Source organism: Antennarius striatus, chromosome 1, assembly GCF_040054535.1.
Source record: "Antennarius striatus isolate MH-2024 chromosome 1, ASM4005453v1, whole genome shotgun sequence".
In the NCBI taxonomy this organism is placed as follows: Eukaryota; Metazoa; Chordata; class Actinopteri; order Lophiiformes; family Antennariidae; genus Antennarius; species Antennarius striatus.
Genome location: NC_090776.1, coordinates 28,052,905 through 28,077,435, shown reverse-complemented (window position 1 = coordinate 28,077,435; position 24,531 = coordinate 28,052,905). Strand labels below are relative to the sequence as shown.

At 41.2% G+C, this 24,531-nt stretch overlaps 1 protein-coding gene across 3 annotated transcripts in view; it reads right to left on the bottom strand.

Moving 5' to 3' along the window:
• Window positions 1-24,531, bottom strand: part of cd276 (CD276 molecule) — a 77,212-nt gene that overhangs the window by 40,764 nt on the left and 11,917 nt on the right. For all 3 annotated transcript variants that reach the window (XM_068318016.1, XM_068318035.1, XM_068318025.1), the window contains exons 3-4: window positions 17,769-18,119; window positions 15,637-15,933 (exon numbers count right to left, since the gene is read on the bottom strand). In XM_068318016.1, coding sequence (XP_068174117.1) covers window positions 15,637-15,933; window positions 17,769-18,119 — 648 coding nt within the window. The remainder of the gene's footprint in view (window positions 1-15,636; window positions 15,934-17,768; window positions 18,120-24,531) is intronic.

The following is a 24,531-nucleotide window of genomic DNA, read 5'->3' as shown; positions in this document are numbered from 1 at the left end:
GCCGGATAACCCACACAGACAATTGGAGAACATGCAAAGTCACACAAAGGCCCCAGGTGGAATCAAACTAAGGACCTTCATGCTGTGAGGAGACAGCACTTCCCACGGTGCCACTGTGCTGCCCCGTAGTCTTTTTGTAATTTTGAAATATGAGATTGGTTGATCTCAGTCAATAATAGAGAAACACTATTAGTAGTTAAACCAAAACGGGTTTTCTTAATCTCTCTAACAACAACATGGGAAGCTGCCTGGCATTACAAATAGCATCACGCTTCATCGGGTGAAGTAAGTGGAAGAACGCATTCAGACAGATACATTATAGATATGACAGACTCTCGTGGTGTGGGTCACCAAGTTGTCTCTTCTGTTGACAGAGACCTAGTGCAGCAACACAGAAAAATTGCAAGTTAGGAAATTAAACACAGCTGACAATATTAATAAGATGAGAGGAGTGACTTTGTTTCTTAGTGGGCAGTTTCTTTAATGAGTTTACATCGCCAGGCTCTGGAGAGACAGGCGTGGCCATAGGGTCTGAGCCAATGGGAAGACATTAATGCACACTGATGGGAATCTGAGTCACTGCAAAGCTGGTGTCCATTCAAACTAGTAGCATGAGAAACATGACAGCATAGCTTATTCACACTGATGAATGTGATAGTTGACACTTCCATTGAAATAAAGGACTCCCCAATAGGTGTGTCTTATCACAGAGTGAGTCAGTAGAAGCTGTCAGCATGGAGGGAGTTGAATGAGTTGGGCATTTTGCCTGCTTGAAACTTCTCTCCTCTGGGACAGTCACTAGCCTTCTTAACTTCCATTTCACACTCGGTAATCAATTACTGGTCTCTAGAGCTATCGAAGAAAAGAACTACCTATCCTGAGAATAAACTACATCCCTCAATGCCTCCTAATTGAAAACAAATTATATAGCTAGACAATGCTATTTGTGTGTTGCCAGGCACTAATTTGGACTGTTTGCAGGCAAAGAACAAAGCAATTTACTACGGATGCAAATATCCTTTGTAGGACAATAATTCATGGTGTTATCAGGTGCAAAGTTTAAACATCAAGTAAATAGGCTGAATAATTAAATTGCAAACTTTGTAGGTGTGCCCAGGTGTTTGTTGATGGCAATTCTCCCAGTAATTCTAAAAAAAACCCAGAAACTAAAATTTCATTCATGAAGCCAAGTGTAACCGGGATGAAGGTTTAATATGGTTAAAATGGTTATTTTGTGTTCATTATTCATAATTAATGGTTATTTTGTTTATTATCAATATATCAACATCCGTTAGGTTCCACACTAGTGTGGAACTTCTTGTCACATGGTGTTATGACATCACGCATTCACCTGTGGGGCTAGGGGTAGCCAATGATGTCACTCGCAATAAAAAGCCAGCGAGAAGATGGCGTTTGTGCCCGCAAGAGAGAGAGGGAGAGAGAGAGATCCGGAAGCGCCGAGAGCAGCCCACATGTGGATTTACCTGACTTTCTTTATGATCAGAGTTTAAAGGATACATAAAACTGAAAAGAAGTACGTGGAGGAGTTTCTACGAACTACAACCCGCACCAGGGAGCCAAAAGTTGGTCGCATTCAACATTGGGGATTTTTATGGATTTGGTCGGAGTACCTGTGAAGACTCGACCAAATGGATGGCGAGCTAGGACCCCGATTCGGAACTGAAACAAGCGTTGTGGAAGACCTCACCTGGTCTGGTAGGAGGTTCTAAGCCAGTCCCACAGTTTACCTTCGGTCACACCAACACACACTCACACACACGACTGTGCCAGTGGACAACTTACAGCTTGGATCTAGCAAGCTGGAACATTTTGGACAATTAGTGTGTTTATTCTTGATCCTTAAATATTGTGTGTGTATTATTGTGTGTAAATATTAAACGTACTATACTTTAGTTAGATTTATTCCTTTTGCAGATTGTAAATATTGGAGTTCACTGTTATATATATATATATATATATATATATATACAGTATATATACAGAAATTAATACAAGGTATCATTTGCACAAGTACTGTGTTTGTGTGGTTTATTGTACCACTACCTCCATGAGCCGAATCAGTCTTCTGATTACCTAGTCCTAACGTTGATATCTTTTTAAATAATGTAGTCGGGGAACTTGCTACATAAGTGGCGAACTAGCCAGGAGATAGCGGTACAGTGTTCGTCATACTATTGTTTATTTTTAACAATATTCGGATTTACCAATTTATTTAAAAATGTAGGTTTTTGACATGCTTTCTATTAAAATACCAAATGCTGTGGCAATAGATGGGGTTAGTAGAGATGATAAAGAGGAAGTGGGGCAGTTTTTAGAACGATATGGACCAATTAACAGGGCAGTTTTTGTCGACTCTCCTGAATCTGAGTTCCATGGGGTGTGGGTAGATACATATCAGGGTCTGCTTTGCCATTATTAGATCCACTTCTACCATATGCTTTTACAATGAGTTCCGGGAACCAGTGCTAAACGTTTACTCTTCAGAGGCAGGAAGCTCAAAGACCAAGACATATTTAGCTGACCTTAAGCAAGTGGCTAAACTTTCTGGTGAGGATTATGCTGAGGTGCTGCAGGAAATGATGGCCCAGATCAGCAACTCCATGGCAGAGTGTTACCCTGTCGATCCTGCTAAAATGGAGGGGGCAAGTAAGGAGCAGATAATCCCAGACCCACATAAATCGACGCCACCTCAGTGCCATTAATCAATGCTAAGACCACGCCCACTGTAAGACCAAAGGAGCGAACTTCTTCCATTAACATTGCCACCACTGATCTAAACCCACCTGAGGTCCAGAGTTATGTGGTGGAATACACTGTAAAAAGTGAGGATGTTGTCAAGCACACACGTTTATCTCCCCGGCTCCGTGTTTTCTCTGGACGAGTTTCACGTCCACAACATTAGGTCGACTATGACACTTGGCGTTCTGGTGCTGATTTGATTATGAAAGACCAGCCATCTCTGAAATTCAGCGGACATGTCTCATCCTTGACACCTTACGTTTCTGGGTCGCAACATTGAGATTTCTACACTGGCACTTGTGGTTCCTGATTTCAATCCTGATTTTTCTTCACATGTGCTTATTGGCATGAATACACTTAAACCTCTGTACGAACAATACATGTGTAATAAATCTTCAGCATTTCAGCCAAGTACTCAAGGCTACAGAGCTGTATTAAAGACACTGCAGCTGATGCATCACCAACGTGACACTGGTAATATTGGAGTGGTTCGACTCTTAAGCAAAGCCCCAGTGCGAGTTCCGGCCGGCCGCACTTGGGTCATCGAGGGCACACCTAGAACCACCTCTCCAACAGCCAACCAGTCACCATCCTTTGTCAGCTCTGCCTGGTGGGTTGTGCGTCAGCAGCTGTTTAATCTCACTTCCAGCTCATGTTCCAGTGATTGTAATCAACGAGTCAGAGAAAGATGTTTATATTCCATCCTTCAGTGTAATTGCATAGCTTGAGACCTACCACTGTATCCTGTCTCAGCATCATGTGACTGATCTCCCAGCCAGAATCACACAACAATCTTCCAACTTGAATCTGAATTTTGGCAAGTCTCCCATAACATCAGAGTGGAAGGAGTGAGTCAATGAGAAGCTCAATGCAATAACTGAAGTATTCTCCCACCATGATCTTGACTTTGTATGCACCAACCAAGTTAAACACCATATCACTCTTCACGATGAGACCCCGTTCAAGCAACGTGCCCGCCCTATCCATCCAAAAGACATTGAAGCTGTACACAGACAAATTTGTGAGCTTCTGGACGCTGGTGTGATCAGGGAGTCAACATCTCCTTTTTCATCTCCTATTGTGGTCGTCAAAAAAAGAATGGTGATGTACGGTTGTGTATTGACTATTGCAAGCTCAATCTCCAGACTATAAAAGATGCCTATGCCCTGCCAAACTTGGAAGAGTCTTTTATTGCCCTTACCGGTTCAAGATGGTTTTCTGTACTTCACTTGAAATCAGGATATTATCAGATCCAAATGGAGGAGGCAGACGAACCCAAGACTGCTTTTGTAACTCCGTTAGGTTTCTGGGAATTCAATAGAATGCCTCAAGGAGTCACTAATGCACCAAGCACATTCCAGCGGTTGGTGGAGCGATGCATGGGAGACCTTCATCTCAAGAAAGTGCTGGTGTTTCTTGATGATCTGATCATATGCTCAAACACTCTAGAAGAGCATGAGAAAAGACTACTGTGAGTACTGAACCGGATGAAGGAGTATGGATTAAAGCTTTCTCCAGAAAAATGTAAATTCTTCCAGACTTCAGTCCGTTACCTGGGGCATATTGTGTCAGAGAGCGATGTTGAAACAGATCCTGAAAAGATTGCTGCCATCAAGTCCTGGCCCATTCCCAAACACTTAAAGCAGCTGAGGTCGTTCCTGGGTTTCGCAGGGTACTACCGCCGCTTTATTAAAGACTATGCTGTCATCGCCAAGCCTCTCAATGATCAAACTCAGGTTACACCTCAGTCCAAAAGACCAAACCTCAGACATCCACCAAGTTGCACTGCAGCTCAAACCAGCCTTTTGGAGAGCGATGGAGTCAAGGTTGCCAACAAGCCTTTGAGACCCTCATTGACAAACTTTCATCTGCACCAGTTCTCGGGTTCGCTAACCCAGCTCTTCCTTACATCTTACACACAGATGCAAGAACTACTGGTTTAGGTGCTGCCTTGTATCAAGAACAGGACGGAAAGCTATGGGTGATAGCTTTTGCCAGCCATGGTCTTTCTCAGAGTGAGAGCAGATGTCAAGCCCACAAACTAGAATTTTTAGCACTTAAATGGAGTGTCACTGAAAAGTTGCAGGACTATCTGTATGGAGCAGAATTCACGGTAGTGACAGACAGTAACCCCCTGACCTATGTTCTGACATTGGCTAAACTGGAATGCAATTGGTCATCGTTGGTTGGCTGCTCTTTCCATATTCTCCTTTAAGTTGCTCTATTGAGCTGAAAAGCACAACTATGATGCAGAAGCACTCTACCGGCGACCCACTCTCCCGGCGACCACCACTGCCGAAGAGTAACCCAAAGATCATGAACTTATTCACCAGTTTGTATCCCACCGTCTTGCAGACACTGATGTCATTTCTCCTGACATTGTCGACGCAATCTGCCAGAGTCAGCTGATAAAAGCCTCTCAGCCAGTTGATTCTGGTCAGTGTTGCATGACCCTGATCGAGTCGCTTTCCCTCAAAGCCGATGCTGTTCAAGAAAGTTACATTTCTGAAGATCACTTACCTATTGTCCAGCGCTGTCTCACTCCCGCTTGAAAGAAAAACAGGGCAGACCCAAGCATGAGAGAACTCATTCATCAAATGGAGACAGGAGGGAAGGTCCCACCAAATGCTAGGGTGGAATTGCCTGAACTCCCTCTCTTGTTGCGAGAATGGACAAGGTTAGAGCTCATAGATGGTATCCTGTATCGCAAGCGTCACAACAATGCAACCTTGTCATAACAACTTGATCTCTGTGATGAACTCCGCCCTTTTGTACTGAAGAGCCTTCATGATGATATGGGCCACCTTGGAATTGATCGCACCCTTGATCTTGTTCGTGCATGGTTCTATTAGCCTAAGATGGCTAGGGATGTCGAACAAAAGATTAGGACCTGTGGCCGCCTTGTGCGAAGGAAAACCCTTCCTGAGAAGAGTGCACCACTTGTCAATATCACCACCTCACGTCCCCTTGAGTTACTCTGTAAAGTGATCTGTTAAAACAAGAATGTCCTTGGCATTACTAGAGTCAGGCTCGAGGCTAAGGAAATCCATACAAAGTTTGCTGTGGCCCTTCCAACACCAAACCAAAAGGCAAAAACTGTGGCAAAGTGTTTATGGGACAATTTTATTTACTATTACGGCATCCCCGAGCATATCCACACAGATCAAGGAACCAATTTTGAATCTAAATTTATCAAAGAATTGTGTGAAGTTGCAGGAATCCAGAAGAGTCGAACCACACCGTATCATCCCAGAGGCAATCCCGTGGAGCGATTTAACCGGACACTTTTGAACATGTTTGGTACACTTGAAGAGAAACAAAAGTCGAAATGGAAGCCATTAGTTCATGCAAACAACTGTACTAAGAACAATGTTACTGGTTACACACCTTATGAATTAATGTTTGGCCGAACACCCCGTCTTCCTGTCAACATGGTTTTTGTACTACCACTGCTGGGGACCAAGCACAAAAGTTATTAACAATATGTTCAAGGACTGAAGTTACGCCTGGAAGAGAGTTTCAAAATAGCCTCAGAGAACGCTCGTAAATCAGCAGAACGAAACAAAACAAGGTTTGAATAATGTAGCTGGGGGACTAGCTACACAAGACTTTGGCCAGACCTCTTGAAACCAATCCTCTTTAAAGGATTCAAGTGAGAGCTGTGGAAAATGTTCACTGCAGGACACCACCGGTCCAATCCACAGCTGTTGCTTCAAGTCAATATCAAAATGAAACTGATCAATTACAAAAGAAGGCCTTTGTTTCCTACTATGTTACATCCTGAAAAGCAGAGTTAGGAAGAAAGAGGTTTAAACCAGGCTTGGAAGAGAAATAAAGATTACTCTTGAGAGAGTTCGGCAGCAGATATGAAGACAATGAATGTTGGAACAAAGATAGACCATGTTCCTGATTACATGCTCACTGACATGAAGAAAACAAGAATAAACTCAAGATTATAGATGTCGCAGACACAAAAACAATAACGCATTCATTCAAACATACAGTACATATCCACACAAACAGAAAAAGGTGACGTTTTCTTTACAGAACAAATACCGAACAAAAACAATCTCCTGGGAGACAGGCCATAACTACATAGCTTTTAATTGTTAAAGATATCATTTTGCGAACCAACAACCACAAAAACTTGTTAAGATGCAAATATTACAGAATACAGACAACAAAGTATTTATATTTCAGAGTTGAAAAGTGTGTAATATTTAAAGAATTGGATTGGAGAATTGAACCATTTTGAAAGAGCAACAGTGTAGTGAGCCCAATAAAGCGACCACAATTTAACAATTCCTCAGGGCCGATAACACAAAGACTGGGAGCACGAAAATAATTTTGCCCTCGCCATAATACAGGGATAAAATTTCCTATACTCAAGGTCCAGAAAGGGCCATTCAAACATTTTAGAGCTCTAACAGCAGCGAATGACTCGAGTTAATAATCCTGATAGGAATTAATGTGCCTACAATTGTGCCGCTGCTGTCTACCTGAATTTATCTTCAATTGCCTACATTATTTCAACTGTCTATTTGGTGGCTATCCCTGGCTGTGTTCCTGATAACACAGAGCACACATTCAGCAAGAAAGAGATGGCCTATTTGTACGCTGAACACTCATTAATATGGGGCTCTGTCAGGATGGTTGTGTGCTTGCTGCTCTGCTGACAACAGATTCATTCGTTTGGATGTTTTCTGCTGCTCTGAAGGCTCAGTTAATTGCATTTAAAGCAGCCCTTGCTTAGTGCAGAACAAGAACCAGCATATGCATTTTTTTTTTCAAAGAAGCTGGGAGTAAAAACAAAACATATTGCTGTAAAGCAGGCCAACACAGCTTAATGTTAAAACATCTGATCAGAGGGACAAACATGAGTGTATTTCATGATTACTTGCTAATACAGTTAATTTAAAAAAAAAAAAAACTGACAAGCTAGCTGCATTTTTTTAGATTATGTCCTTTTGGGGCTGTGGCTGAGGTACAGTGGTAGTCCAACTATTAGAAGATCAGTGGTTTGATCCATGGTCTTGCAGACTAGACATCAAGCGTCCTTGAACAAACATACTGAACCCTGTCTGTGTCATTGGTGTGTCAGTGACAGTGTGGATGAGGGAAGATATGATACAGTTTAGTATAAGCGACATACAAAAACAGAAAACTCAACGAAAATGAAAATATCCAGAAAAGACAAAAAAAGAGGGATTTCTAAGAAACAACAGAGGAATACACTGTAGTGTAGGAAACGTGGCAGGTGGATATTTAGAGGGCAATGTGGTGTTACGATCAAGCTTTGAAGACATAATAACATAGTCAGGGAACAGGGGAAAAGGCAAGCTGGCACACAGACAGTATCATGAAGAAATGAAAAAGTGTTGGGGATTGCTATTCCTTCACACAGGCCGTGAATTATTAGTACATGTGTTAAATGGTCACTGTTTATACAGCAATTAAAACTGTTTTTCAACCTTGATTTACTCAGTGAAGGTTGGTTCAGCATGTGCATCACAATCATGCAGTAACAAATATCCTCCCAGACTAATGTGCCCCAGAAACGCTGTGTTGTGCCAGGAAAACAGCAAATTGGATTAGAAAATAGTCTCTGGAAGAAACTAACAGGTCTGAACAAAACTGGGGGAATCTGAGAGAGAAAATATCAGAATATGGAAGATTTGGGAGTGAACTATAGTGTTAATTCTTGGTGACAACGTGTATTTCATGTTATAACCAATGATCAACCATGTTGTTGTTTTTTAGTTTTCCAAGACGTTTAATGAGCCATGCAATCTCATAGAGATTAACATAATCAACACTGTTTTGCAACAGACGACAAAAAAAAAAAAAAAAAAACTGCATTTGCACTGCATGATACAGGCGCTGCTTGACCAAACACAGCTTGGTGTTGGGTACTTCTTGTGCAAGTCTCTTTCCATTCTGTGATAGTATCTCCTCAGGGAAGGTGGAAGCCTATGCAAAACTACCTTTGCATAGGTTTCAGCAGAATCCACACTTTATAATCCTGTCCTCATCTATCACAAACAGGCGATATTCAACATTCCATTACTGAGGAAGTAATGTTGCTTAGCTGTTTGAATGCAGATAGGTTCACTATTTCCTGATTACAGGACATTCTATACATACTGGGTATCAATGATGCAAAGAGGCAGAAACAATTCTTTCTGACCAGTTGGTGTATCTGTACTGTTTCACATGACCTCTCAGTACTTGAACAGCCTGCTTGGAACAGCAAATATATTAGTATTAGATTTAAAGTACTTTTCACCAAGTGGGGCAATAAAAAGGCAAGCACAGGTGAATAGACTGGACCTGGTACAATGCAGTAAAATGGGGCGCATTAACATTCACAAACAATCAATATGGTAGCTGAATGACCTGATTGTCAACAAATATTACTTAAGACAGAAAAAAAGCATAAGATAAGTCAAGCAATTAATTTCCAAAGTCCGAGAAGGATGATATTTTGGGCTTAATATCTGGGATTCTCTTTCTGTGAAGCAGCAGCAGTCAACTCTGAGCCGTCTAGTAAAAATTCCAGCTTGATAATAAAATTCAGGAAAAGTCTCCCCAAACCACATGGGGAGATCTCCGCCTTTGTGTGCATTTCCTGCCATCAGGCCACTGTGCCACAACTCTGAGTTCAGCAAACATTTTCGATTCCATCTTGCACTCTGCTATCCATTTCTCACCCTTCCTATCCCTCTCTCCTCAGTTCCCCATCTCTATCTCCCTGCCTCATCTTTCTGTCTCCCTCCTTTCCTCACTCTATATATCTCCATCCACACACTGTTCACTGTAAATGCTGTGCCAGCAGAGCGATGCCTGGGAAATGGCGCCATCCTCATCGTGAGACCAAGCAGATGGAGAGGGAGAGTCACCGGAGGGGTTGTTCGGGAACAGTCCCTGAAATCCAGCCATCAGACAACACAGTACAGCAATCAAGCAGCTCCATATTCAGAAAATAATTAGTACAAAATTGATAGGATACATCCTCTTGATCCTAAAACGCTTCCAAACATTATTAATTTTTAGGATGACAGAGTAGTCAGGGTTGACTAGGGCTGTGAGACAAAGTAAGCCAGGTGAGAGGGGGGAGGGGGACTGGTACAAAAGCTTGCTGGCCAGGCAATCAGACAGGCCACGGTTCATTTGAGGACTGAAGCTGCACCCTTCCATCATTCAGCTCTTCATTAATACCAGCTGCTCCTATGGGCCTCCCTGCAACTAAGCCTTGCTGCACTGCAAAATCTATCAATATCCTAGCAACAAAAACATTGCCTACCTCAGAGACACCTCATAAACTGACCAGTGGGGTGTTGACAAAAAAAAAAAAGTCTCTAAGATGCCTTGTAATAGTTTGCATTTACTGTGTGCATGTTATCGATAGTTTGGATGTTTGTAGTTAGGTAGTCAAATTGTTGGCAACTTTTAAAAAGGTTCGGATGACTTTAGCCAGAATCCCAATGCTTAGCTCATACTAGCTCACATAGTGCTCAGCTCAGTGTAGGTAAAGGGTCCTTTTTTTAATTAACCTTAGCAAACTCTTGTTCTGCCTGGGGGAGATTTGTATTAGTATTGCAATTTTTCAATCAGAGATTGAGGAGAGTGTGAAATTTGAACATGCTCGTTCTCTCTCTATCTCTCTCCGCCTCTCTCTCTCTTACTGTTTTCCTTTTCACAATTTATCCATTTGGAATTTTGAGCATATTTCATCCATTCTTATAATAAGATTCTTCACTCCTCTGTGTGGTGTTCAGTGCTGTGCTTGTGTTTACAACAAGCAATTGTTTTTGCTATATCAGCTCAAACACAGTCCACACTTCTCCAAACGCTTCTCCAGTACCGTTCTGTGGGGTCAAAATTAATTAGAAGCTGTTAAGCACACACCAGCTGTTGTAAACAAATGCAAATACATTTTAATTTCAAACAAGCTCCTTGAATCTCTGCACACAAAATACTGACAGTCTTCCATGTTTACTAAGAACCCGGGCGATTGAGAAGTTGTGTTGACTCTCATACAGACAATTACTCTTATTCATGAACACCTGATTCCTGAAAGTTATCACAACCAGTCTTAATGGAGGATTTTCTTCCAGTTCCTTTTTGGACAACAGTGTACCTCTTTTAATCTTTACTTTTTAACATGTTGATTGATTGGTTGATTTGGAAGCTGTCCTTTGTGTGTGTTCTGCTTCTGGGCACTTTATTTGACTGTTCAAACCATTTTCTACTTTTTTCTAGGATAAAAGCAGGGTCATGGCACCTCGACAAAAGAAACTGAGCAACATTGCCATGAGTCCTACTATCACTTCAAATTATTATTAATCTTAGTGTTTTCTTGCTTTTACGTCTCCTGTCATTTCAAAGCCATCTTCACCTCCCTGCATTCAGCCTGAGAAATTGCAATATTATTAGATCTGCCAAGTATACAGTAAGTGTTGAAACTTATTTTCTAAAAAAAAATGCTCTTTATAATTCCCTACAGACCAAGGCAAAATAAAATAAGTCTTGTTTTGTCAAATTAGTGATTCAAGATCTAACAATATTCAGTTTACTACCATGAATGACAAATAATCCCATTCGGTCCTCACATTTGAGAAGCTACAAACAAATGCAAACAAGATCTTTTGGAAACCATAAACCTCCGCCAAGGCTTTAACATTCTCTCCAAGGGGGTCCCCTGTTTCCACAAACTTCGTTCCTATTTAAATGCGAGACCTATATTTAATTTTTTGCAATATGAAAACATACACACAGAACTTGGATCCGTCTGTAAATTGGTCATAGGGAAAACAGCTGTTCAAGAAACATCATGTCCTGTTGTGAGGCAGATTCTTGTAAAAATGTTAATTATGCCCATCTCCATGCAACAAACATTTCATGCATATACTTTGGTGGATGCCTCAGGGTTGTAGCAATGATTATTAAAGTGAAAGAAGAGTACATGAATCCAAAAGCCTGGAAGTTTCATGGTAATAAAGCGCTTGGAACGCAATTGATAACAAAATGGCCTTATCTTAATAGTCACTGAGGTCAGGAAAAAATTAACACTTCACCTTCCTTATTACATTCTGAAACCTTGTTATACATTTCATTACATATATCAGGTAGAAAGTGGAAAAAATGTCAAATCTAACCCTTTAAATAAATCCAATTCAAAAAATAGGGATGTCTACATAGATTAAAACTATAAAGCACCTTAAACGTTTAAGTGTAACACAAAACAAACTAATATTTAAGAAATATTGCATTGTGAACACATTTTAAACTGATGGTTGAGTTTGTCCACCCCTGGGCATAAGAGGACAATCTTTTCATACTTTATGGTGACTTTATCCCCACATTTCATGTTTCCTCCTCAGTCTCTATTTATATAAATGTCTGTGCACTCCACAATCTAGCCTGAGGAACCATAACTAGGAGTCCTACAATTACAAAAGTTGAACTAAAACCAAGGCAGTCAGAGACTGAAACACCGCTGAATTCAAAATTTTACTCTGACCTTCTTTCATAGATCAAAGCACTAGCTTTGACCTATGGTCTTACTCACACTGGCATTCTCCCTCTTATTTCTATCTTATCCGGTTCCTGAGTGTACAAAAGTTAAAATTTGACCTTGACCTGGTTTTCTCAAGGTTAAGGTCATCATCTCACTTTGATCCCCTTTGCCGCCCGAGTAATGTGCTTTTTGTTTCATCTTTCTATATGCAACGGTTGTGAAGATATTTAGTGGACGGAGGGACAGACGGACTGACAAACACACAAACGCGGACAATTACAATACTTCACCGCTTCACGGGATGTAACAACAACATTCATAACCTTTCACCCCTCCTGGTATTCGCCAACTCTCGAAAGAATGCTAGTGTCCATATTTATAGCAACATTTGTCCAACCATCTGCTCAGTTTCTTTCCAATTCTTTCATTTTACATCTGCAGGTTCTATAGTTGAAGTATTCCATTTTCAACGGCCTCATCCACTGTCGCAGGATGCGGGGAGCTAGAGCTTATCTCAGCTGGCCGGGGGCATGAGGAGGGGAACACTTCGGGCACAACACCTACGGGCAATTTGGGACCAGCCAATTAAATTGTAGCGCATATTTTTCGAGGTCGGAGAAAGCCAGAGAGAACCCACGCAGACACTGGGAGAACATGCAAACGGGACACGGTAGTGCTGCGTGGCGACAGCACTACTTATTGCGTTACCCAGTTAAAGTATTATAAATATTAAAATAATATATTGTACATTGATGATCATCTGAAGAAAGCAGTTTAAGTTCTCTAGTGTTGGTGTACATTTTCTAGATGAGAAACTCAGAAGATGACTGTTCTAAAGCGTTTGCTATCTTGTGTAAATGCCAAACTGTCCCTTAATTTATACTTAAAAAGAATTCGACAAGAAAAAGGCTGAGCATTTCCACCACTAGCCACTTAGCCTGGCTTGTGTCGCACTAGATGTCACTTTCACTGGTATATACTTTATATTGATACCCCAAACGAGCAACTGTTTCTTACATAGCTACTGTACATCTATCAGTCAAATCAAGATGACTCCAATCGCCATAAAACAGTTTACAAAAAGTTTTCTGGCAGTAATGTTACAGAAATCTGGCACAAATTACGTGATTTAAGTAAGAGGACCTGAGCTGACCCTTTTTTTTTTGTGCATCCTATAAAACGGAAGACGAATGCTGCAAATCCATCACTCACATATATTTTTTTGATTCTTGTTCTTTCCCTGGAGTGGTCCAACTACTAAGAACAATTATCACGCTTTCAGCAGAGATGGAAGCATTGGGCGATGATGACATTACTGCATCCCTGAAGAGCAACCCTGTGTGTCTTTTGCTTTAAAGCCTACTCATAGTAAGATTTTTTTATTTTTTTATTTTGGTACAAAAGCAAGTACTGTGGTGTCTGGTGATAAAATGAGTGTGTGTGTGTGGGGGGGGGGTGTCAATTGAAAATTTTAATTGAAATTTATTTGGACTTTTCCTGAAAAAAATAAAAAAAATGAAATACCCTCTAAGTTACCAATTCTGGTGAGTCAATCCACATTTTCCAAGATGCAAGATTCTTGTTTGATGAAAGGACAAAAGGAGAGACAAAATGCTACATCCAATGTTATAAAACTACGGTAATCTCTTTCTGCCTCATCTGAAACAGTCCATCAATCTAACAAAGGTCAAAGGGTAATAGCTGCCACAGATTTTTTGAACACTGGTACCTTGCAGTCATATTTCATTCTCACCATGTGTTCAACACCTTTACTCTCCTCCATTGGTCCCTCTGACTGGCTGTCTGTCCTGTTTTAAAGAGGCCAACCGAACTGTGAAAAAGGCCACCCTACCTCAGACTACCAAGCCTGCCCTGCCAATCAACCATCCTGTTTCCAGACAGCCCAGTCATTTCCCAGCCCAGTAGACTTGTACTCCATGACCCCTGGCTCGACCTCCACCCCAACAGGCCAAGCCCCAGTACCGGCTCCAGCCTACAGAGCAGGCTCTGGCCGCCTCTATTTATTTATGAGCCATTTCACAGTACTGCTCCCATTAGAGACCCAGCCTTGGCCCACCTTACACAGCACTCTCTCTGCACTTAACACATAGAGTACACCAACAGGGCCACAGGGGCATGGGCAGTGGGTGCGGTGGGTAGGTTGAGGACACTGCCAGACAGATCACAGTGATACCATGACACATCAAGCTCAAGACACATTCAGATAATAAGGGAAAAGGCAAACACGTCATTATACGTTCTGGTTAGCAAACATTTCAGACAGCTAATAGAAAAAAAAGCTCCATTTAGTATGAGTTTTATTTATTAATGCATTGCCTCTTGAAATATGTAGTGAATAATTATTTCACCTCAATCTGGGAAATGATCTCCCACTGATCTATTTTAATAATACACAAAGAACTGATGGGTTACACTGAAGCATAATTTGACATTTCATTTTACCCAAACTCAACTATTACTCTAGGAAGAAAACAGAAAGACAAAGGGAGACAAGGCAAACACTGACTGACTGAATACAGACTTTAACTGCACAGCAGTCAGACATTTCAGCAAATCAGCTTACTTCCTCTAGCATGTCATTACGCCAAAATGTAGTAGTCCGGTGAGAGTTTGATCCTGAAAAGATGAGTAACTGACCATGAAAAGCAACACTTAATAACACATTGTTATGATTACTTCCAATAAGGAGTGAAGGTGGAGGTGATTGTTTCAGTTTGTTTGTCTGTGTTTTAGCAGGATTATGGGAAAACTTCCATGCACTTGCATGAAATTTTCATGAAAAATGGCGCCTGGCACATGTGTATTCTGCATTTTTTTTGAACAGTTATTTACATTGTGATAAGGCAGTTTTCAACAGTCTGGCTCATTACTGATAACTTTAGGATAAACCTCGTCGACAAACCCTTCCGGTTTTTTGCACTCTTTGAGCTTATTTGTTATCTTAAAGTAGCAAATTTTCAGTGATGCCTAAACATTTAAACATTCAGGATCAACATAACTTAAGACTATTGCTTTAATTCAAACCAGACTTTATTGTGTGGTAGATCTCATGGGGATGTCATTTTATTGTTGACAAAGCATTGCTAACATTAGCTAAAAGCAAAAATGTTATAAATGTTGCAATATTGCAATATCGGTAGATAATTCTTAAAACATTGTGGATCAAGATGATTTGGATCATCACCTAAAGTTAATTTTAGTTGGATAAATTCATACCGGAAACAAGTAAATGTATGCGTTTGTGCACTGCGCCACAACAGAGGTGACAAAACGATGGTGACTGAAAAGCGTAAAGGCTCCATTTCGAGACAGAGAGAAGACAAACATACACCAACCTGTGATTGTGACAAAGGCATAGCCCTCCTCGTCAAGCAGTGGATTAATCAGTCGACAGCTATAGGTGCTATTGGGCTCCAGAACGACTGTCAGAACACTCGTCATGGTGAACAGCCCTTCCTCATTGGCCACCACTGAATTGGTGATATTGTCTGTCAGGTTGTGCCCTCCCCCATCCTGCCATATCACATCAGCCTGAGGATAACCACCATAGGCCACGCACGTCAGGGCTACCTCATCACCTGGCCGCAGATTGGATTCAGGCTCCAAAGTCACTACAGGTTTGGAGTAGGAGCCTGAAAAATAAAGAGTACAGCGGAGGAGGAGGGATTGGGGGAGGGAGAACCAAAAGGGGTGTGGGGTGAGGAAAGGTGGGTGAAGAGGATGGGGGGAGGATAAGGGAGGATCAGACACATACTGATTTTTAGATTCTCCATGGTGAGTCTCACTGTGGAAACTGTTTGACATGATTCCCATACACCTCTTAATTATATTTAGCAAGCTTAGAGTAACACAGTGTTGAAGTTCCCATAGTCACTGACAGCATCTGCAGCACATCCTGATGTTACATCTCTACGATCAAACACCTCTCTCTCCAGAGAGGAAAACCACTGTGTCATTCTCAGAAAGGAAATATAGTTCAGGGCGGGAGGTGGGAGCCTCGGAGAAAACTGGCAGGCTCAGAGATTTGGGAAGACTCAACCTATGGCAAAGGAAAAAGCCTAGAGTGGAGGGGGTTAGGGGGAATTGTCAGCCTCGGCTGAAATCACGTTACTTCAATCCCTTGAGCTAACATGGGAGTACAGTGGCGGCGTAGAAAGATGCCGCTGTATTCCCAGAACAAATCATTGCACAGCAAACAATTGTGTGGAGCTGAGGTCGAGATGAAATAAGTTTGTCTGAGCTGCTTTTTGAAAAGTGGACTCTGAACACAAAGACAGATTTAACGTCGTGCACACCAACTTCCTCAGCTGTCCATCTGACAGACAAGCAGAATTCCACTGGGAGCTCTTTTCATTTTTCTCAAGCACAGCACGAAGGAAGTCTACAATGTTAACTGTAAATACTGGCTGAAAATAGAACATCTATAAACGTGATGCATAAAATGAAACCAATTTGTCACTGTTGTTTTTCTTCTCTCCAGCAAGGAGGAAAAAAATGTTATTCATTAACATTGCCTAATGCACATTCATCCTTGGAGATGCAGGAGCAATCTCATGGTGGATATAGAAAGGGGAGAAGGAAGGAAAGGCATGCTGTGTGATTATAAATAAATAAAATCCTCTCAGCTGTGAAGATGGGTGATGCAGTCACCCAACAGAGAGGATGTTAGCAGTGACTGATTGGCCATAACAAAAGCTAAGAATCAAAGTCAGCAGATATTGACTATGACAAAGATGACAATCTGACTGACCAAAAACACAGCTAGGCAGCCCTGAAAAAACATGTCATCACATGTAGACATTTATTAAGAGGAAATGTTCATTAATTATCCAAACAGATACTATTCAATCACTTCAATACATCCAATACTGTAAAGTGACGATGCAAACATTAGCTAATAAAACGGCATTTAACTGTTGAGTTGTAATCGGTCAGGGATGACTTCCCCTGATCGGATCAGAGAAGGAGTTGTCTAAGCTTGGGTTTGGAAGAAAAAAACAAACAAAAACGGGTTGTTGTGAAATAAAGATACAGCTTTTATCAAACAGATGGAGAGTTATAAAAGATTCTATCATCTTGGGACATGTATGACCCCCGGGGGGATTAATATTTACTAGGCTTAGCCCATCACAGACTAAGTCTTGATGTATTACCAGCCCTTAGATGGTTAATGCTGTCACAGCAGATGTCTAGCTCCCAATATGTAAGGAAAGCAATATGTACATTTTGTGCTGCATGCAAAATGTGTTATCGTTGCATCTCTCAAATTATTATTCATCGCCTGTAACAGCTACACTAATTTCAATTTTGTTGTAGAAATATCATCCCAAAAAGAGGACAGTGTGAAGGCAATGCAACTGTAGTTAAGTAATATATAGGGAGTCTAGTTAAAAGCTAACATGAACTGCTTTCTATGTGCTGGTTCATCTGTTTCTACACTTGTCACAGACAAAACAACTTGTCTCACCGGCCACCTGCAGCAGCAAAGCAGCACTGCCGTAGTCCTGCGCTTTGATGAAGCAGGTATAGCTGCCTTCATCAGCCACCGCCACCCTCCTCAACAGGAGTGAAGTGTTGCCCAGGCTCAGCTGGGTGGAGAACAAACTGGTGCGGTTGGCGAACCTCTCGGCCTGGTCCACCAGCTGGTCGCGGCCCCCCGAGTACCCATGCACACTGCGCTGGGTGTCTGTCAGCTGCCAGAAGATGCTCAGATCGGACAGGTTGAAAGAGGCGGTGGGGCTGAAGGAGCAGTTGAGTGTGATATCCTTGCCATACAATGCCACCACTGGCTGCTCTGGGACAAGCACTTCCATCACAGCTGCAAGACAGAACATGGCACATATGAGTCATGTCAATTTTAACGAAACTTTTTTTTTTTTTTCAAAAACTGTTTTTTACCTACTTTGAGGTTTGTTTTTCTTAAAATCGACCGCATAAAATATAATGAACACGCATCTTTGGCTGTTTCTGATATGTCACATTGTACAAGTCACTGACATACTGAATAAAATATACTGTACTGCAGGAGTGAACACTGCTTGACGCTGGTCTAGTATAAATCCACAGTATTCACTGAATCACAACATAAAGTCAGTTTGCTGTGTTCGATAGTGACAGCCTGACACCTACTCAAATTTGAATGTAAAAAAAATCAATGCAACATTTTGAAATATATGCTTTGGTTGACTTGAGGAACATCCCCTTTGTTTGTGCTGCATGGTAGTGCAGAGCAAGTGAGATAGGATGAAGGCAAGACGAAAGCATTAAGACTGTGTGTTCCTATAGGCTTTGCCTCCTGGCGATGGCTGAGCGCATTCAAACTCAGCAATAGAAGAAGCAACATCTGTACAGCTTTAGTTAAATCGTTAGTTAAATCTAAGAGAAATCTGTTAAAGGAAGGGTAAAATCTGCAGCAAAAATCTTGTGTGTTGTGTCTTCACTTTTTATCAAACACTTCAGCTCAAAGGCAGCAGTTTTTGTTTTCTTTCAGCATCAGTGTGTACCTGTGTGTAGTGTTTGTCTAGACCAGAAGAGGAGCAAAGGGTACACTGCATAATCATCGGGATTAGAAGCCATCTCAGGCAGTCCAGAGAATATGCATTGCAGTCAGCATACTCCATTGATCCCCGTCTGCTCTCACGCACCTCTGAGACTCTCATCAGCATCACAAGGGAGAGAAGAAGCCAGTCTGTCCCCAGGGGAACACACTCTGCTTTATGATCATCCTCTCTAATTGTTATAATCACACTGGCATTTTAGCCTCCTCTCCCCTTTTTGAGCTGTGTCTATCACAAATCCCATTCCAATGTGGTATCACTTTACTGTGAAGGAGATTTAACTGCTGCGGAGGTGCAATAATTACTTCTCCTATTTACAACAAACAAGTCTTTCATCTGTCGGGTTAATACATGGATGGGTGTTGCTAGAAGTGGTGTTGTTGGATGTCAAGGCAGCCTATTTTCAATCACATCCAGCCTCCATCAGCAAGGTTGCCTCCTCACGTCACAGGAACACTGCCACCTACTGACTGCACTTACAAATGCACTGACTTACTCTACAAATGCAGAGATTGGAAATAAAACTTCAAATTTTCCCGAGCTAGGGCCTAATGGGGAGAATGATATTTTTATGACCGCACATATTTGCTAGTACTCCTCCAATACTGTGTCAAAAAAGAAGAAGACATAAATTCTGGAATATATCCTGCACACTTGTGCCCTAGGTTGAAATTTTGAGTGAAAATGTTTCTACATATTTTTGACCTGGAGCAAATTTCAAATCCTCCAGTCAAAAAATGATTGTCTGACCCCCACAGCGAAAACAGCAGAGGGCTTTCCCTTTCACTGTGATTGCAAATGCTCTTCCAGTGCTGTGGGGGGAATTCTATCACCCCAGGTTGTGGCAACATTTACTCGACTGGGCTGCAGCACAACAAAAAATAGAAACAGTTATCAGTGCAAAGCAGGAGCGGGAGGCACTCTGCCACCATCAATGGGGATAACCAAGCACATTTCCAGAGTGTGTATTTTAGCTGTGTTTGGGTGTAGCCCAACTTTTGTAATAATGAATAGGTTATTAGTAGGAGTGGAGGGTCAGTGATAGCCTCCTCTAAGACACATAAGTTGAACGAGAATGGGGAAGAGAGCAATTAAATCATTCCCCGAACAGCCTGGCATGACTCACGCCAGTGAGTCCATACGGAAGGGGGAAGGGAAAAGGAGACAGCGATCGACCGAGAGAGGTCTGTGATGAGCTCACATTTAAAGATAACATCTGAGAACAAGCCAAGGATGAGGCTGTGGTGAAGCCTCACACACTAATCCCTCAACACTGACCAAAGCCATGTCAGAGAGGAGGGGGGAGTTAGAAACTCCCTCTCTCATTCAACTCGGCCTCCTCTTAATGCTTCTTAAATTGGCGACCTACCACTGGCTATAAGAACCCTGAAAGAATGCAGCTCTGCACAAGGACATTGTACATCAACACCGGCACTCATCAAAAAGAGAATACAGGGGGGGGGGGTTCAGGAGCGAATGACAAGCTAGGTCAGCTGACGTCATCCAATGTCCTGACCGTCAGAGGTGAGATACCTCGAGCCAAAAGCGGATCACTGTGCACTTGGCTGTTTTTGATCTTGTGCTGCTCACAGCAAACAGTCTGCTCTGTTGTGTAGCTCACTGTTTGATCGCCTCTCCTCTGCTCGGCTCTTAACATGAAAAAAACATGCATTCTCTGGGAAGACAAGTGTAAGTAACCAGCTAGGTTGAGGATTGTTAACACAAGGGGGGCCGGGCTGCACCTTGTAGCCAGGGTCATGGCATCTTCTGAGATAAGGAGGGGATCTCACCACTCCCTTCTCCCGTTTGATAAAGAGGTGCTCAGGAGCTATAGAAGGCAGACTGGGAGATGTCAGGCGGTGGGGATTTACGCACTTCACTTTGTGTTTATGGGCCTCGGCTCTGTTTGAGTGCCTGCAAGACAGAGACGGGCAGTTTCACAGCCGACATGAAATAAACTCATTACAGCCTTCGTAAATGCTGGCAATGGGCCCTGCTCAGCAGCGAGGCTAGAGAAGGATGCCAGTGATATTCAAACTGCTCTCCAGTCCACTTTGAGGACTTTCCACAGCCCATCACTATCAGTGCCTCCACCCATCTTGATTTCCTTAGGTGTGAGTGGAATTGGTGCAGCTGGATTTGCACGCTAATACGTTATTTGTACAGTTTATTGATGCTAGTTAGGCAAATGAGCAAGGAAGATGAGGCGGTTACAATGTGGGCCGGGAGCAGACAGAAAATGGGAGGATCACAACTATTCTTGAAAATGTGTTTGAAGGGTGCTAGCAAGCTGTTGGTACATAAAATCTGTGTCAAGTCATGACTGAAATCATTCTTATCAGCTATACACAGACGAATTATATACACAAACAAGAAAATGTTTAGACAATTAAAATAATACAAACCGTTCCTTTATTGTAGGAGTGGAGGATCTGATATTAGATTGTAATCAGTCTTGGAGGTGTCCACAGTCATGGTGCCTTTATATTCATCTCACTTATGTTGTTGAGCTATAAACATTGAACATACTCAACATTTTTTCCCAGTTCAGCCATCACTTGTTTTCTAATTAAAAACTTTTTTTTAAAAATAAGGGTGAATTACATATTTTCCCTTTTGTGACATTACATCAACATTAAATCAATATTGTTGATGTTATGTCACAAAAGGGAAAATATGTAATTCACCCTTATTTTAAAAATGTTTTTTTTTTCATTATGAGTTCAAGTTTTTAAAAGAAGAAGAAGATCAACATTAAATCAATATCATCAATATGAACAAAATAGCTGGGCACTACATGCAGGATTTCAAAGAAATTAGAGATCAGTGAGATTAGTGTTCCTTTAATGAGCTGACTGAATCGGTACCTGATAGCAGGTCTTTTATTCGTGGCAGACCTCATGGAACACATAACTGCAATAACATTAATAATGACTACATGCAATCGTCTTTTCTTGGACGCTGATATTGCAGCGTGGTTCACTGGTCCACTGACTATGAATGCAACCAATCAAAATGGTCTGGTGTCTTCCTATTCATCTGTGAGTACACACAGAATGTTTAATTTATTGCTTTAATAGTTCAAAGTGCTGATGTGGGGATTGAAAGCATGAATTATAACTGAAATATTATACAAAAGTTTTAATGTGTTTTTATTACTTAAAATAACCATAATAGGTAAGGAGATATGCAAACTTAAAGAGCAGAGACAAAAATGAAGGCATGGAAAATCAGAAAAAAATTTACCAAAATGAATTGAAAACAGTTGTTGGAATGCACACAAGCAACAGATGCAAATATTTAGCTTCGGTTTGAACTTAACTATCAAAAAGTAACTAGGTGAACTAATGTGGATGTAACTGCTGTATTTGGAGACACCTAACTGGTGCTCCATTTAGAAATACGGATGTCACTTGTGGAGACAACCTCTCCTTATATGCTCATTTAAACTTCTCATCCTCTGTGCTTGTTATTCCTGTCCTGCAGCACCATTAGTGAGTCAACAAAAAGCTGACCTAGGCATCTGCAAGCACACACCGATTCAGAAAAACACATGTCCACTGAGCTAGGGATAATGTTCAAGTGATGGTGCCAAATTAGTCACTAGTTGCTGACCGGTCATATATTTGCGCTAACATTTCCTTATAGTGGAGCATAAATCCACAACAATTCCAAAAGACTCGAAGATTGACAAGATTGCAGGCAAAAAATGTGGTAAGATAGAGACAAGTTAGCCAAGCTGACTGCTGCTATTAAATACGAGTTTGAATTTGTCCATTCAGCAGGGTTTGAGCAGAAGTATGGTGTGTAGGGCCTTACTGAGGACACAAATGGACAGCAGAGAATTGGATAATGGTCAGTTTCTGCTGACATGAATAACTAATTCACCATTGGCTGACATGAAATCAAACTGATCTCATTTCAGTCCAACATTGACAATAAATACTTGAATTGACTTAACATTTTGAGATAACCCTTAACCAACCCTTAACCACTGAGATCCAGATAAATACTTTAAGTTTCACTGATATTTATGTTTGCTGTGTTTAATATGTTTGACATCATTTTAATCTACAGTAAAATTGTGACATGTCTGCACACGCAAAGAAAGGAGAGTTTGGGGAAATTAATATGCACATCTTTTTTTTTTTCTAATGACATTTAATTGAGTGAAATGCACTTGTCAATTAAAAGAGTTGAGTAGCATTTATTTAAATTAAAATAAAATTAATGCATATATCATAATGACCATTTCTGTTAATGTACAAAAGAGTGTGGTTTGGATATATAAACCAAGTAAATAGCAAACATTTTGAGATTAAATAATGGAACTGCACATGGCCATGCATTTCTCTTTATGCCGAAATCATTTTTCAATCATCTGTCACTCACACACACACACACACACACACACACACACACACACACACACACACACACACACACAAGTCCAGGTAGACCCACAGCATGATTCGGTAGTGTCAAAACTGTCGATCAATACAAAATTCAGTTTGTCCCTCCAGGGCAAAATTACTCCACATACTTAAAAAAAAACCCCAACTAATCATGCTGATGTCTGAAAGGATCAGTTCTGTCCATTTTAAGTTAGATCTTAAATAATGGTTATTTCATTTTATGCTGAAGTTTATTGACATAACAACTAGACCAAAACCTGTTCTGAAGAAGCTGATTGATTGTAGCAATTAGCAGACATATAATGCAATGGATCACCCTCGCCTTCCTCTGGGCTGTTGGGGGAGGGGCCGGAATTAACAAGCATCATCTGTATCTGTAGTATCATCTTAGATTTAATGCAAACAATATCCATGTGTACACACACACACACACACACACACCCCTCCTCCATATGCAATTTCCCGTAGAAACAGACACCCTAAGACCAGAGAACATATTGCTATTCCACACCTGTATGCCTCCTGACAGCGCCACGGCAACAGTCTGTCTGAGGAATTGGACATGAGACACTACAATGGAGATGGTGTTACAAAGCTGCTCTGGAGCAGAAAGGTTCCCATCAGCATAACAAGAAACAATAACGTAAACCTGCACAAACACACATGTGTACCTGGCTTTGTGTCCCCCCCCCCCCACACACACACACACACACACACACACACACACGTTTGTTCGTCTCAGACTGTCCATTAGCATTGATGAATTTGCTGGTGTCTCGCCCTAATTCGAGATTATATGTCCAATTCCTCACAAATCCTTACGTTTAATCCAGCCTTCACTTATAGATGTAATGATCCATGTTTTATATATTAGTTTGCTCCCAAAAAATAATGTGTAAAGGCTTTTTTTTTTTCAAAATTCAATGGCCTTATTTGAGTTTTAGTATCTGTGTTTTATAAGACAAAGCTCCGTATGTACAAGCAAACCCAGCTTTTTGCACAATAGGCAGAAATAATTGCACTCCATCTTGACCCATAATTGATACAATCACAAAAATATAAGTACGTACTGTATCTTACACTTTCTCTTTGTAAAAAAGAAGACAGTGGTGATAGTTCAGCAAAAACTCAGCAGCTTTTTTTTTTTTTTTACATAGCTGCTTGTTAAACACAAACTCACACACACATTTCAAGGGAACGCCTAAAACCCTGCGGAGACATACAACTGAAGGAAACAATAATATGATTTTAACAAATA